At 45.6% G+C, this 16,264-nt stretch overlaps 1 protein-coding gene across 1 annotated transcript; it reads left to right on the top strand.

Annotated features, from left to right (window-relative positions):
• Window positions 1–833: 833 nt before the first annotated feature.
• On the top strand, window positions 834–3,300 carry LOC311287380 (uncharacterized protein). The gene is made up of 5 exons (XM_084404193.1): window positions 834–1,030; window positions 1,139–1,480; window positions 1,579–1,917; window positions 2,026–2,135; window positions 2,488–3,300. Exons 1-5 carry the CDS (start codon window positions 862–864, stop codon window positions 2,623–2,625), a joined length of 1,098 nt encoding a protein of 365 aa, XP_084260319.1. The 5' UTR covers window positions 834–861; the 3' UTR covers window positions 2,626–3,300.
• The last annotated feature ends 12,964 nt before the right edge of the window (window positions 3,301–16,264 follow it).

Here is a 16,264-nt window from a genome sequence, read left to right as displayed (position 1 = left end):
CTACTGATTTACCTTCATAGAATCAGGCTTGAATTATTTTGAAATTGACGCCATCCTTAATATTTACATCTGAGTAGCGCTCGCTGTTATGGTAAGGGGCGTGACTTTCCAGAATACTCGCTAAGCTGTGCCAATCACAAAACACTGGGCCAGCTAACCAATCACAGCACATTTTGTAATTTGGAAGGAGGGGCTTCATCGAAACAGGAACTAAAGACTGGAGAGGGAAGTGCTGTAATAATGTTAAATAAGTAAATAAGTTAAAAAAAAAAAAAGTGTTTTTTGAACAATCAAGCATGAAAGCATATTCTAGTACACCTCCAAAACAAAATCAAGACTTCGTAAAAGGGCATAATAGGACACCTTTAAACTTGATCATGCCCTGCCATCTGCCAAACCCTTGATTCAAAACATGAAATTAATTATTTTATTTATTTTTAAATTTAATTAATTTAATGTAATATATATTGGACACTCACCATTGGTAGGCCTAAAACATTGACTTTTATATGAGGCCCTTAAAAGGATTGTTTTCTGGTTACATGCTTCTTTGAAACATCTTATTTCCTGCTTTTGATCTGTGTCAAACCACAAGATGCATTTCTAATAGCAATAAAAAAACATATTAACCAGAGTTTTCAGAGAGGCCAACTTTAGTTGCTAAAAACTGGATAACTAAGCAATAGTATTTATAATGCATTTCCTAATAAATGAAAGAGGTTTTTTGGAGCAATGGAAAGATGGTTGGGTTCGATTTTTTTGTTGTTGTCATTTTGATGTGGCGACGGTGTGTGAAAGCAGAAAAGTTGAGCTGAAAGTGCACATGTGCCTCAGTTGACTGAAGCAGAGACAGATGGACACATGGTAAAGACAGTTAGTCTAGTGATAGTGATCTACCCTTATTCTTTAGCGTGTGTGATGGTGTGGCTCATTCGTTTGCTTTTTCAGGGGAATTCAAAGCCTGAGGATAATTTTGGAAGACAACTGATCATGAGATATTACTTCATTCTTTTGCTTTCCTCAACAATATGTAAATATAACTAAATGCTTATGCTTTGTAAACATATAAACAACTCACCTATTTAAACTTTATAATATATTCAACTCTTAAGTATCTAATGTGTGCTTCCTTTTGCAGTCTGTACTTCTGAAGTGAATGTTGTTCAGCAAGATTTAAAAATAGTTCAGTCTGGAGAGGATGTGAACTTTACCTGCAACTTTTCAGAGTTTCTGGAATCAACAGCATGGTTTAAACAGACGGCTGAAGGAAAATCTTTAAAAATTGTGTCTTTACACTATAAACAACTCATTTGGAATAAGGACTTTGAGAAAATGAATCGTTTTAATTTTACCAAAGGAGATAAACATTTTAATCTGATAATTTTAAAGACAAAGCCTTCAGACTCAGCAACATATTACTGTGTAGTCGCATCAAACTGGAAGATTGGAATGGGTGCAGGCACTAGATTACTTGTCAGAGGTATATTTTCTTGCTTATTATTTATGTTTTGTGGGGATTGTGTTGGATGACTTTTGGCCTTGTTTTTTCAAGTGTCCCTTTTATGTCTCTTTGTCAAGATGCAGCCGTAGCACACACAACTCTTCAGCAGTCTTTGATAGACACGCTTCATCCAGGGGATTCAGTGAATTTGCAGTGCAGCATCTTCAGTGAGAGTTGTGCTGGAGAACACAGCGTCTACTGGTTCAGACAAAGCTTGGGAGACTCTCAAGGAGTCCTTTACACCAAAGGAGAGAGAAATGGTCAGTGTAAGAACAGCAGTGAGTCTCAAACGCAGAGCTGTGTCTACAATCTCCTCAAGAGCAACATCAGTGACTCTGATGCTGGGATTTACTACTGCGCTGTGGCCGCATGTGGAGAGATACTGTTTGGAAAAGGAACTCAACTCAATTTTAGAGGTAAGGTTTTTGGAGAAATATTTAATTTTGCCACTCAGGATTTAAATAATATTATGGGGGAAATAATACCAATGGACTGATCTGTTAATATGAATTATGTCTTTTCAGAGAGTGGTGTGAATACAACCCTGCTTGTTCTTGGGATTTCAAACATCATATTTTTTACTTTAACTGTTTTTCTGGCCATAAAATTATGCCAGAATCCGAACAAAGGTAAGGTTTCTTTTTTTACCACACACTGATAAGACATGTACAGTATTTATTTTAACAATATTTATGAAAATACAATAATTGCCACTATAGCAATATTATACTTTATTACCTTTTTAATAAAACAATTTTCTTATTCACCCTCAAATCAATCCACAAACCTCAAGAGAGTCAAGTAAGTTTCTGGTTTTATGTTTGAGATTCAAATCATATATTTATTAATTAGAATCATAAAGTAAGTCTTATCACATGCAAATGAGTCTATGCTATGCTAGTAGGTCTCCTTAAAAGACTTGACTTTTTTTCTCAATTTATGCGACAATGTCTTTGATGTTTGTTTCTTCTTCTGCATTATTGTAGGGTGAAGACATTCTGAGTTATGCAGCTCACAATTCTTTCATTGCAAATGGACTCAAAGTAAAGATTACTCAAGAACACTCTCTTGTGACATACAGCATGTATAGTGAAAGAATGCCAATAATCGCAAAACAGAAGTAACAGTTTCCCATTCAAGCCCAGTTTATGAGGTAAAACATGTTTTACTGTATATTTTCAGTACTGCTTTGTAACAGTGTGTATACATACCAGATTTGCAACAATTAATGTCACATCACAAGTCTTTTTCATATTATTCTGTAATTTCCTTACCTTTTTATCATGTTATTTGAGATTTACATATAGTTGGTTGCATGTACATATGGTCATTTATATAGAACAGAAACCAGACCACAGATTTGTACTTAACTTAAACTGTACTTAAATAATATTGTGTTTTTGATACTTGAAAGTACCTAAAATAAGATGATATTTTCTCAAAGCACATGCCACAAATTCCTTGTTTGTAGTATAAATGTAAGACATGATTTTTAGCTTATAAAGTAATTTTTCATAAATGGTGTTGTGTAAGATGCATGTTCTGTGATATCTACATACATGCCTATAATGTCCCCCCACAAAATGTAACAATGTAATATAAATGCATGGCTTCACATTTCTGTTGTGCAAGTAAATAACTAAAAAAGCTTTATCCATTATTGTTTTTGTATCTTGCTGTACAGTATGTCTCTTTTTATACTTAATGTATGTTCAGGAAAACAGATTCTTCCTTCAGCAAAAATGCAATTTAATTTAAACATTCCACTAAAACATTTAAATAAAACACAAACTGACATCAAAACTCCTTATGTGTTCTCTATTGATTCCATAACATTTTGGTACATTTTTATTGACTTTATGGTACTTACATGTTTTCTGAAATGCGAAAAAAATAACCAGTCCATTTTTCTTTTTTTCAAAAACATTACTGTAGAAAGCTAAGGTGAAGTCATATTCTCTGATATAAATCATGATTTATGTCTAAATTATGTCTTGAAAATGTAAAAATGCTGAAAGTTTTCGGTGATGGGTAGGTTTACGGTTATGGGCAAGAAAATGTCATTAGATCAGTATAAAAAAACGTACTCGGTTACTAACGTAACCTCTGTTCTCTCTAGAGAGGGAACGAGTATTGCGTAAGCTAGCTTACGCTGCGGGAAAGTCTCCTTTCTCGAGATACTGAAGCCAAAAATTATCCTTAATTTTTTAAAACTTGCCAACGCAGTGCGGCAGCCTGCAGACCTAGGGCAAGCGAATCGCGTGCCCATTGGCTGCTCTGCGGCAACTGCAGCAGCCTATGGCTGAGCCTTGCGCGTGACGTCACGTCCAATGAGCGCGCTTGGCGCGCTTAATGCGTCACAGCCCGTCATGAGGGGTGTGGCTTAGCGTATATAAGCAAGGAACAGAGGCTGCTTCGCTGGTTTCTGTCGCATGAAGCGAAATGAGCTCGTGGCGAGAGCACTCGTTCCCTCTCTAGAGAGAACAGAGGTTACGTTAGTAACCGAGTACGTTCTCTTACGAGAGGTTCTCTCGTATTGCGTAAGCTAGCTTACGCTGCGGGAACACCTTTGTCAACGCCGTGCGCGCGCCCAGCATCCTGAATGAATCCCATGGGGAGCCCAGGGAACGCGAAGCGGAGCTGGGCGGCCAAGATACCACAGTACACAAGCACATAATATGGGGCAGGGAGCGGCACAGCCAGTCCAACTAACACTTCCATATAGTGTAGCTCAACCAGTAGAGCTAAATCAGCAGCGTAGCCCGCGCACAGACAGTGGGCTGGCTTACGCGAGACTTAGACTGATAACACTTTGGCCTGCAAAGCGGGAACTTCCAGGTTGTAAAACCTAACAAATGTGGAGGGGGAGGCCCAGCCTGCCGCCGCACAAATGTCATGAATGGGAATCCCACTGGACCACGCCCACGATGAGGCCATGCCTCTGGTGGAGTGTGCCCGAATGCCCAAGGGGCACTGCAGGTTTTTAGATGCGTAAGCAGCTGCGATAGCATCAACTATCCATCTGGACAGGGTGTGTTTCGAGGCGGCGAGACCCTTGGTGCGCCCACCAAACGAAACAAAGAGCTGCTCTGAGCGCCTGAAGGCGGCGGAGCGTGAAATATAGCTTCTCAGCGCCCTAACTGGGCAGAGGAGTTGACTATCTGCCTCGCAGCCGGCATTCGGCAGGGCTGAAAGGGAAATGACCTGCGCTCTGAAGGGAGTGCCCAAAATTTTAGGGACGTACCCATGCCTCGGTCTGAGAATAACTTTAGAGTCATTGGGTCCGAACTCGAGGCACGCAGCGTTAGTGGATAACGCGTGAAGGTCTCCCACACGTTTTACTGAAGACAGTGCTATCAGAAAAACGGTTTTGAGCGTGAGGTATTTCATATCCACAGTTTCTAAGGGTTCAAAGGGATGTGCTTTCAGTGCGTCTAAGACCAGTGAAAGATCCCACATAGGAACCGAAGGGGGTCGCGGGGGGTTCATCCTCCTCGCTCCTCTAAGGAAGCGGATGACAAACTCGTTCCTTCCTAATGCGCGGCCCGGCTCTGAGACAGAGAGCGCTGAGATGGCCGCGACATAGACTTTGAGCGTGGAGGGGGACCTGCCCGCGTCCAGTAGCTCTTGAAGGAAGCACAATACTTGCGAGACCCCACATGTCTGTGGATTGAGCCCTCTGGTAGTGCACCATTTGTTAAACACAGACCATTTAGACGTGTAGAGCCGCCTTGTGGAGGGGGCTCTAGATTGTATGATCGTGTTCATCACCCCTTCTGGTAGATCAGCATGTAATTGTTGAGGCTCCACGCATGCAGAGACCAGTGCTCTGGGTGGGGATGCCAAATCGAGCCGCAGGCTTGAGAGAGAAGGTCTCTCCGCACCGGAATCGGCCAAGGGGCTGAGTCTGCCAATTGTATGAGTTCCGGGAACCAATCTTGGTTCTCCCAGAACGGGGCTATGAGGAGCACTGTGTGGCGCGCTTTCCTGACTCTCTCGATGACCTGAGGCAGCAGAGAGACTGGTGGAAACGCATATAGCGGGCCGCTGGGCCAAGGCTGGGCCAGCGCGTCCTCGCTCTTTGAAAAGAATGCTGGGCAGTGTGCGTTGTCTTTTGACGCAAAGAGGTCGACTTTCGCTCTGCCAAAGCGGCGCCACAGCGACTGGACTGTTTGGGGGTGTAGAGACCACTACCCAGGGGGAACGTTGTCCCTGGACAGTCTGTCGGGGCCCTCGTTCAGATGGCCAGGCACATGCGATGCTCTCAGAGAGCGCAGAGAGTGCTGAGCCCATACGAGGAGGCGTTCCGTCAGGGCGCAGAGTTGCTTTGATCTGACACCGCCCTGGCGGTTCACATAGGCCACTACTGAAGTGTTGTCCGTGCGGACTAGAACATGGTGACCATGGAGGAAAGGGAGGAAGTGCATGAGCGCTTTCTCGACCGCGAGCATCTCTAGACAGTTTATGTGTAGGAGATTCTCCTGGTCTGACCAGTGGCCATAGACCGGTCTGCCTTCGAAGAGCGCTCCCCAACCTAGGTTGGACGCGTCTGTTGAGACAACTTTCCGGTGTGAAACCACTCCCATATTCACTCCCGTGTGATACCATTCGGCTGCTAGCCAGGGCTGCAGGGCTGAGACACAGACCTGAGTCACTCTGATTAGCGAGCCGCCGGTCGCCCAGGCTCGATGGGATACGCGCGTTCTCAGCCAGCGTTGAAGCGGGCGCATGCGCAGTAAACCCAGCTGAAGCACTGCTGCAGCTGAGGCCATATGCCCCAGAATGCGCTGAAATGCTTTCAGGGGAACCCGGTTGCCTTCTTTGAAGGATGCAGCGAGGCGCTGGATGCGGCGCGCGCGCTGCTCCGACAATCTGGCCGTCATCGCCACCGAGTCTAGTTCTATTCCGAGAAAGGAAATCGACTGCCGGGGCGAGAGCGAGCTCTTGGTCCAGTTGACCGCTAGACCCAGACCCTCCAGGTGGTCGAGTAGCGCTGTTCTGTGAGACACAAGTTCTGTCTCTGACTGCGCTAGAACGAGCCAATCGTCCAAATAGTTCAGAATTCGCATTCCCTGACTCCTCAGGGGAGCGAGAGCCGTGTCCATGCATTTCGTAAATGTACGGGGTGCTAAAGACAGGCCGAACGGCAGGACTGTGTATTGATAAGCTCGACCGTCGAAGGCGAATCTCAAGAATGGCCTGTGACGGGGAGTTATCTGGATCTGGAAATACGCGTCTTTCAGATCGAGAGAGATAAACCAGTCTCCTGGGCGAATTTGCGCGAGGATCTGTCTGGTTGTAATCATCCTGAACGGCCGTCTCATGAGAGCCTTGTTCAGATGTCTCAGATCTAAAATAGGTCTTAATGCTCCGTCCTTCTTGGGAACGAGGAAGTAACGGCTGTAAAAGCCTGACTCGCTCAGGGAAGGATGAACCTGTTCTATGGCCCCTTTTCGCAGCAGCTTTGCTATTTCTGCTTGAAGCAGATGTGCTGTTTCCAAACTCACTTTCGTTTCCGTCTGCGCTAGAAAGCGCAGAGGGCGACGAGCAAATTGGAGCGAATAACCGTGTCTTATGGTGTTGAGCACCCATTCTGACGCGCCCTGAATAGCCTCCCATGCTTTTGCATGCATAGCTAGGGGTCGAATGGTCTCTGGGTTCAGATCGCCGCGTTGCGCGGGATGGGGAACCTGTATCAGAGAAGACGGGCCGCCGATGCTCGGACACGAGGGCAGAAGAGCAGGGCTGGCCGACTGTGCAGAATTTAGTAGCTCGATCTCGGACGATGGAGCGTGAACTGCTGTCAAATAACCCAGGCGCGAGAGCGGCGTGGGGATTATGGTGTCTGAAAGTGGGTGCGCGTGCTCGCGAGCTGGCGCGGGATTTGCACTTATGACACGGCCAGTGTTTGGGGGCTTTATGAGGTTTGCAACCTGTCTGGCAGAGCGGGCAGTGGGCAGGTGTGAGCACAAGGCTGTGGGCACATTTCCTACACTTGATGCTCGAGCGGAAAGTTTCCGCTTTAAGAGACAGCGCTCTGGACGCGTTGCCATGGGAACCTGGTCTGTGTGAGGCAGTGAGCACACGGGAGTGGGCACTTTTTCTACACTTAATACCCCTGCGGCTTGAGCCGTAGCAACTTGAGGTAACTGAGTGACAGAGCGAGCAGCGAGTAGGTGTGAGCACGGAAGTGTGGGCACATTTACTACATTTAGTACTCGAGCGGTGTGAGGCCGCTTTATGAGAGAGCGCTCTGGGCGCGTTACCATGGGGATTGTACTTGTGTGAAGCAGTGAGCACATGGGTGTGGGCACATTTTCTACACTTAAAGCACTCGTGCTCTTTTTGAGATTTATCTGGGTCGCTGGAAAACGGCGTTTGTGTGCAGGCGAGCGAGTGTTAATACTGGCTCGTTGGCTGCGGTGTGTGCTGCTGCAGTAGCCTGAACATAGGGGACTGACAGAGCTGTGCGTTTTGATGGCGGTCCGGCCGTAGCGGGACTCAACCATCTTTTCCTCCTTGCGGATGCTAGGAGGACTTCGCGGGCTCGGGCTTCAACGCGATCTTGGGCCGCGGGCCCCGGGGGGGGCGGCGGTCTGTGACGGCTGGTCGAGCGCGACCTGGGGCGATTGCCCTGGCGTCGCTGCGAAGCGCTGGGAGGCCTGGAAGAGCGCTGGTTAGAGCTGCGCACAGGAGGCTGAGTTTGAGGGCGGCCTGTGGCTGGGCTCGAACGGCGGGGCAGGAAGAGGTCCATCGCCTGCGACGCCTTCTGTACTTCAGAGAACCGATCCACAATTCCGCTGACCGCAGGGCCAAAGAGGCCGGTGGGCGAGAGTGGTGCGTTCAGAAATACAGCGCGCTCTGACTCACTCATGTCCGCGAGCGTCAACCAAAGGTGTCTGTCGATGACGGTGAGCGCGGCCATGGATCTGCCGATGGCTTGAGCAGCGGTCTTGGTAGCGCGTAGCGCGAGATCCGTAGCGCTGCGCAGATCGGTTAAGGCAGACTGATCCGAGCCCTTCTCGTCCAGTTCACGGAGGAGGTCGGCTTGAAGGATCTGAAGAATGGCCATTGAGTGCAGGGCGGAAGCAGCCTGGCCGGAGGCGGCGAAAGCGCGGCCGGCGAGAGCTGAGGTGGTCCTGCAGGCTTTAGACGGCAGGGCAGACTTTGAGCGCCATCTAGCAGACGGCGGGCAAAGGTGCGTTGCCACAGCATCCTCAACGGCGGGGATGCCGTTATAGCCGTTCTCGGCGGCTCCGTCCACCTGGTAGAGAGCCGAGGAGACTGGCGAGCGGAGTCTGGTGGAGAACGGAGCGTTCCAGGATTTAAAGAGCTCGGCGTGGAGCTCAGGCAGGAAGGGTGCTGACCTAGAGGCAGGCGCAGGGCGGCGGCTAGGTAGAAAGCACCCGTCAAGGCGATTGGGCTCCGGCTCCTTAGGTGGGGACCAATCCAGTCCCATTCTCTCGACCGCTAGAGTGAGGAGGCGGAGAAGCTCTGCGTCAACACTAGCGCGGGTTCTGGAAGACTCCAAAGTCGAGGGGGCGGAGCGGTGAGAGCCCGACCACTCCTCGCTGTCAGACGCGAGCAGAGAGCAGCTGTCAGCGGCATCATCTGCATCATCCCCCAGGACGACGGCAGTGCGGGCAGAGGCCGGCCGCTGCGCGTCGGTGAAGGGTGGGGGGGAAGGAGATAGCGAGGCTCGCGGGAGAGGTTCCGGCGAGCACTCAGCTGTAGCGTCCAGTTCCGGCGGCCTTTGGGAGCGACGTTTCTTCTTACGTGGCCCGGAAGAAGTGGCCGGAGAAGGTGGAGGTTCTTCAAACTTAGCGAGTCGAGCCCGTAGGGTCGACATCGGTAACTCCTCACACTGTTCGCAGCCGCCCTCGGAGAGAGCGCGAACCGCGTGGTCGAAGCCCAGGCAGAGAGCGCACACCACGTGGCGGTCTCCGTCGCTGAGCGCGGCTCTGCACGAGCCACAGGATGTGCGAGGCATTTGCAACAACGCCTCGCGCTCTTTTAGATGCAAGTGTGTCGCGGCGGACACACAAACACACAACACAGAGCAGAAAAAGGATATATATGCCGGATGGCGCAGCAGGCAGGGAAGGCTGAAGGCGGCGAGCGGCCGGCGTCCTCAGGCTGAATTCCTCGGCGTGCTGGTACGCGATTCGCTTGCCCTAGGTCTGCAGGCTGCCGCACTGCGTTGACAAGTTTTAAAAAATTAAGGATAATTTTTGGCTTCAGTATCTCGAGAAAGGAGACTTTCCCGCAGCGTAAGCTAGCTTACGCAATACGAGAGAACCTCTCGTAAGAGAACCACTATGCTTATTAAATGTCATCATAATGATAGGAATACCTGTGTGTGTGTGTGTGTGTGTGTGTGTGTGTGTGTGTGTGTGTGTGTGTGTGTGTGCGTGTGTGTGTGTGTATATATGTGTGTGGCCTGGTAAACCCTACAAAAAGAGGACATAAAGAGGGCAATAACCAAAATTCTTGTCCTTGTGGGGACATTTTTTGGTCCCTATGAGGAAAACAGCTTATAAATCATACCAAGTGATGTTTTTTGAAAATGTAAAAATGCTGCAAGTGTGATGGGTAGGATTAAGGGGTAGGGTTAATGTGAGGGTATATAGAATATACAGTTTGTACAGTATAAAAATTATTATGTCATTGGAATGACCTCATTAAACATGAAAACACAACAGATCTTTTCACCCTGGATCTTATCTCTCGTTGCAAATGCACAGGTCACAAAGTCCCTCGAGACCATGATGACTCCGGGTCATCCCCTATTTAACCCCATGACTTCCTGCAGACTGTCCCTATAATTTTCTCATGTGCACATATTGCATGTCATAGAATATTATTTAAAAAATTAAAAAATAAAAACATTGGAATCCGTTCATCACAGAGGATGACTTCGTGGAAGGCTATGGTGGAAGGACTTTTAGGTGAGTCACTACCACCACCAACAGATAAGAGTAAAAATGCTGAAGCAACCGGTGCCTCTGCTGGCAGGAAGCAAGACCACTTATACAAGAAGGTGGATGTGTCGACTGCTAGGTTTGCTCAGATTAAGTCTATGCTTATGAATTTGCAACTGAGCAAGAAACTAGCATCTTCAATTGAAGCCCCCAATATGAAGTTGCCTATTTTCTCACAGCTAGTTCTTTGATGATGAAGAAGTGGAGGTTATATCTGACCCCTCCGACCCACTGGTTATAATAACACTAACTCAGGGGTACAAGCTGCAGTTCCGACGGTGGCCTCCCGCTTTCAATTGATTCAAGATGACAATATTATCAGACTCCAACAGCTCACTCAAAAAAAGGGTGCCAATTAACCAGCAGAATGGTCAGAACGGCTCAGTGGGTTCTTCTCAGTATACCTTTTAATTCCAAAAAAAAACGGTGATGTAAGGCCCATACTCGACCTTCGTGACCTCAACAAGTTCCTGAAGATCTGACTATTTCACATGTTGTGCAAAACCGATGTTCTCCAGGCAGTCAGACAGCAGCACTGATTCTCCACGATATACTTAAACGATGATTACTTCCATATTCCAATTGCTCCACAACACAGGCCGTTCCTTCGCTTTGCATTCCAGGACCAGGTTTATCAGTTCTGTGTCCTCCCGCTCTGCCTTTTTCTTTCCCAAAGAGTCTTCACCAGGTGTATGGCCGCAGCACTGGCTCCAATCCAAGCCACAGGAATACAGGTGCTTCTATACTTGAATGACTGGCTCCTTTGCTCCCACTCTCAGGAGCAGGCAGTGGTGGAAATCACACAGCTGCTCTCCCATATTCCCCGATTGGGCCTTACAGTGAATTTTAGCAAGAGCCGGTTAACTCCAAGTCAGTTGTTGGGGTCCATAGGTGTCATGCTGGACTCACGATTTATGAAAGCCTTGCCATCAGCACAGCGGATGGACAATATACTGCTCCTTGATCCGCAACTTGATCCTACAGAATTAGTCAATTACAGGCCGATCTTGAATCTACCTTTTCTGTCAAAGATACTAGAAAAGGCAGTGTCCTCACAACTAGAAAAGTTTTTTCTATAAAGTCCTTTTTAGAAAGAAATGGTATCTGCGAGGATTTCCAGTCAGGATTTAGACCGTACCATAGTACTGAGACAGCTCTCATTAGAGTCACAAATTATTTGCTCTTATCATCCGATCGTGATTGTATCTCTCTATTAGTGTTACTCGATCTTAGTGCTGCATTTGATACCATTGACCACAACATTCTTTTAAATAGACTCGAAAATTATTTTGGCATTTGTGGAATTGCATTAGCATGGTTTAAATCATACTTATCTGACCGTTATCAGTTTGTAGCAGTAAATGAAGAGATGTCTTATCGATCACAAGTTCAGTATGGAGTACCACAAGGATCAGTACTAGGACCATTGTTGTTCACTCTGTACATGCTACCCTTGGGAGATATCATTAGGAAGCATGGCATTAGTTTTCACTGTTAAGGTGATGATACTCAGCTCTATATTTCTTCACGCCCTGATGAAACTTACCAGTTCACAAAATTAACGGAATGCATAGCTGATATAAAAAAACTGGATGACTAGTAATTTCCTACAACTCAATTATGAAAAAAACTGATTCTAATAATTGGACAAAAAACTTCCTCACGTAATAACCTAGAATACTGTCTAGGTCTAACACTTGATGGCTGCTCTGTCAAGTCTTCGTTGTTGGTTAGGAACCTGGGTGTGCTCTTTGATACCAATCTTTCATTTGAAAGTCACGTTTCTAGTATCTGTAAAACCACATTCTTCCATCTAAAAAATATATCTAAATTACGACATATGCTTTCAATGACAAATGCGGAACAGTTAGTTCATGCGTTCATGACATCAAGGCTAGATTATTGTAATGGTCTTATGGGTGGTTTCCCTGAGTGCATAATAAACAAACTACAGCTGGTCCAAAACGCAGCAGCTAGAGTTTTTACCAGAACCAGGAAGTATGACTACATTAGTCCTGTTCTGTCAACACTGCACTGCAACCCTCTATTAAACATCGTATACATTTTAAAATATTGCTGATTACTTACAAAGCACTAAATGGTTTAGCTACCCAGTACTTGAGCGAGCTCTTAACACACATCTATTGCGATCTCAAAATTCTGGCAAGTTGATAATACCTAGAATATCAAAACTGACTGCTGGCGGTAGATCCTTTTCCTATTTAGCACCTAAACTTTGGAACAGCCTTCCTAACATTGTCTGGGAAGCAGACACACTCTGTCAGTTTAAATCCAGACTAAAAACACATCTCTTTGACCTAGCATACACATAACACATTATCAACTTCTATAACTCAATGTTAGGCTGCGCACATATATTCAAACGCACATACCTATAGACTGAACTCGTAATACGCATGTGCACGCCATCAGCGTTCTCGCTGGTTCGCGTTTTTGAAGTTTGCGCAGAAAGAACTTAAGACTTTTCTGTTAAAACGGTGTCGTGTTAGCGGCCCCTAAGTTAATAACTAATGATCGTTGCGACGGAAGTGAATCAATCAAACTAACTTTAGCTGGACAATAACTTTATTCTAGAGCTGCTATAAAGCCAAAACACTTTACTTTAATTTCCTATTATCAATGTAAAGCTGCTTTGGAACAATCTACACTGTTAAAAGCGCTATATAAATGAAGATGACTTGACTTGACTTGACATAGATTGTCAGCCGGAACCCATAATACCTGATGTACTCGTTACACCATAAGAAGAATGGCGTCTCTGCTAATATTAGTCCCTCTCTTTATCCCGCGGTTTACCGCAGTCCGCCGGATTCAAGCCGTATCCAGATCTGATGAAGGACATGCACATGGACATGACGTCAACGCAGTCCTGAAGTCTCAACTAGTCTCTCCCCTGTGAAGGCCTCTTTCCCTTCCCTTTACCCCTGTACAGATAAAACATTGTCAGAATGATTCCAATTCACATGGATATGCGGAAGCGACAATTTTTTTTTTATTATTCAGTTTTAAGGCCAGACAAGTCAATTTGTAAAGAAAGACTACACGCCTGCGCACATATATATTCCTACGCGCATACCTATAGACTAAACACGTAATACACATGTGCACGCCGTCAGCGTTTCCACAGGTTCGCGTTTTTGAAGCTTACACGGAGATGAAAACATTTTTTTTTTTTAATTCAACGCTTGCACCTTGGAACCTATTTCAAGATTTGCGTTCTCTAACCACCAAACACTGTTGTTGTACAAATGAGCAGGCCAGAGCGCATTAAGGGTTTTCTGTTAGAACGGTGTCGTGTAATCGGCCCCTAAGTTAAAAGGAGATACTTCAAGCTTTATAAAGACATATCTCTCATGAAAGTGTGGCAAGTATTCGCTGAGTTACAGTTCATTTTTGGACAAGTTTCAGAATGGACTTCACTGATAGAGAGGCGCTAATTTTTTTCTTTATTTAGCGAAAAGCACAACACTTTGTTTTTATTGTGAGTGCACAAAGTAAAAAAGTAGACACTTAACACTCAAATGATGTATAACACTTATATTTATGATCAAAATGAACTGAGGATTTGGAGTCTCTTTTGCACTAATAAGAAAAAAAGTGGGGTGATCGCGCCGGCACGACCGCCAACCCCAGAGGGTTAATATGATCTTTGCAACGGAAGTGAATCAATCAAAACTAATTTTAGCTGGACAACAACTTTATTCTAGAGCTACTGTACTGTGAAGCCAAAACAATCTCTGTTACTTAAATCTCCTATTATTACTGTAAAGATGCTTTGAAACAATCTATATTGTTAAAAGCGCTATATAAATGAAGGTACTTGACTCCTCCTTCAACGATTTTGAAGGCAGGCCATGCGTCCGTTCAGGTGCGTCCTCAGGCTCATGGGTATTTTGGCGGCAGCAGCTACTGTCATACCATTAGGTCTTCCCTCGGTTTGCAGGTGTCATCCCAAGAGTGTCAAACAAGGTGGCAGCTTTCTTGTCATGTCACAGACCTCCATTGGGGGAGTGGAGGGTCAACCCAGAGGTGGTAGATATAATATGGCAGCGGTTTGGCATGGTGGATATGGACATCTTCGCTTCACCTCTGTGGTATCAACACACTGTCCTTTCTGGTTCTTACTAGCAGAGGAATCCACTCTGCTTGGGCAGGATGCTCTAGCCCATGCCTGGCCAGATCAGTTAGTCTGTGCTTTTCCCCCGATACTGTTGATCTTGGCAACTGTTCTCAGGATCCTTCAGAGACACCACAGGCTGCCGCTAGTTGCGCCAAACTGGGCGGGGAGACCATAGAGACAATCTCTGTGTTTGGCTTCTGAAGAGCTGGAAACACATTTGAGTGTCTGTGATCAAGAGGTGCAAAACACTATAGCTGTGTCCCAATTCAGGGGCTGCATCCTTTGAAGGCCACGTCCTTCAAAGTGCGCGGCCGATGCGGCCTTTCGGAGGACGCACCGAGACTCATTTAAAGGGGAAAGTATAGCCGATTGCATCACCGCGGCGCGACGAAGGCCGTTCCAATTCAAAAGGCCATTCTTTGAATGCAGGACATATCAGAAGGATCCTTCGCAGCCTTGCCTACCCCAGAATTCATTGCGCGCTGGAGACGAAATTGCCAGATTACACTTTTAAATGTAAGTATTGGGTTTCAATTGAATCGAATAATCTAATGTATCTAATGATTAAAAAAAAAAAAAAAAAAAAAATACAATAAAGGTTCAAATGTTGACTTATATGTTACCAGTATGTGATTTTATTACAATAATTATTTTTGGTTTTAGGCAGTTACAACTATATATATATATTTTGCTAGGCGACAAAACCAGACAAATTGAACAACTCCAGGGACACAGCTTGCAAAAAAAAATATTAATGTGACAATACAGTTTGTTAGTTTCACTTTCCTAATCACCAGTGGTGGAATGTAATGACATACATTTACTTTTTGCACAGTCTCAGTGATCAAGCCGTTTGGATTTTCTGAGCAATATGATGTCATATTGCTCATGCTCTGCCCACGACCACTGATGGACTGTCCCGTATTAACATATTTCCCGCCCTCAGCCATTTGTATACTGTCCGCCAAGGCAGGTTGCCAAGGCAGCACTTTACATATCTTGTGTCGACACCCCCCACAGAAGAGAGGGGTGGGGTGAGCAGTTGCTCATTATCATTCAAAGAGACATGCACAGAAACGGGTCGCTGTGAACAGTGCTGTTTTTGAGGAGGTTAATTTTAAGCAAAGTATGTTAAAAACTTTACATGAAGACCCTAAAGAATCATACCAAAACTTGAGGCATCCAATGACCCCTTTAATATTTACATCTGAGTAGCACTCGCTGTTATGGTAAGGGGCGTGACTTTCCAGAACACCCACTAAGCGGTGCCAATCACAACACACTGGGCCAGCTAACCAATCACAGCACATTTTGTAATCCAGAAGGAGGGGCTTCATCGAAACAGACTGGGGAGGGAAGAGCTGTAATAATGTTAAATAAGTAAATAAGTAAAAAAAGAATGTGTTTTTTTAACAATCAAGCCTGAAAGCATATTCTAGTACACCTCCAAAACAAAATCAAGACTTCGTAAAAGGGCATAATAGGACACCTTTAAACTTGATCATGCCCTGCCATCTGCCAAACCCTTAATTCAAAACATGAATTTAATTAAATTATTATTAATTTTAAATTAAATTAATTTAATTTAAAATATCTTGGACGCTCACCATTGGTAGGCCTACTAAAACACTGACTCTTATA

Source organism: Rutilus rutilus (genome assembly GCF_951802725.1).
Source record: "Rutilus rutilus genome assembly, chromosome: 3".
NCBI classification, from domain to species: domain Eukaryota; kingdom Metazoa; phylum Chordata; class Actinopteri; order Cypriniformes; family Leuciscidae; genus Rutilus; species Rutilus rutilus.
This window is presented reverse-complemented; position numbering and strand designations above follow the sequence as displayed.

Bases quoted from the DNA above. Each gene is read 5' to 3' on its own strand.
- LOC311287380 (XM_084404193.1), top strand. From the start codon at position 862: ATGGTAAAGACAGTTAGTCTAGTGATAGTGATCTACCCTTATTCTTTA. The intron at 1,918-2,025 runs GTAAGGTTTTTG...ATGTCTTTTCAG, and splicing joins AACTCAACTCAATTTTAGAG to AGAGTGGTGTGAATACAACC. The intron at 2,136-2,487 runs GTTTCTTTTTTT...GCATTATTGTAG, and splicing joins AGAATCCGAACAAAGGTAAG to GGTGAAGACATTCTGAGTTA.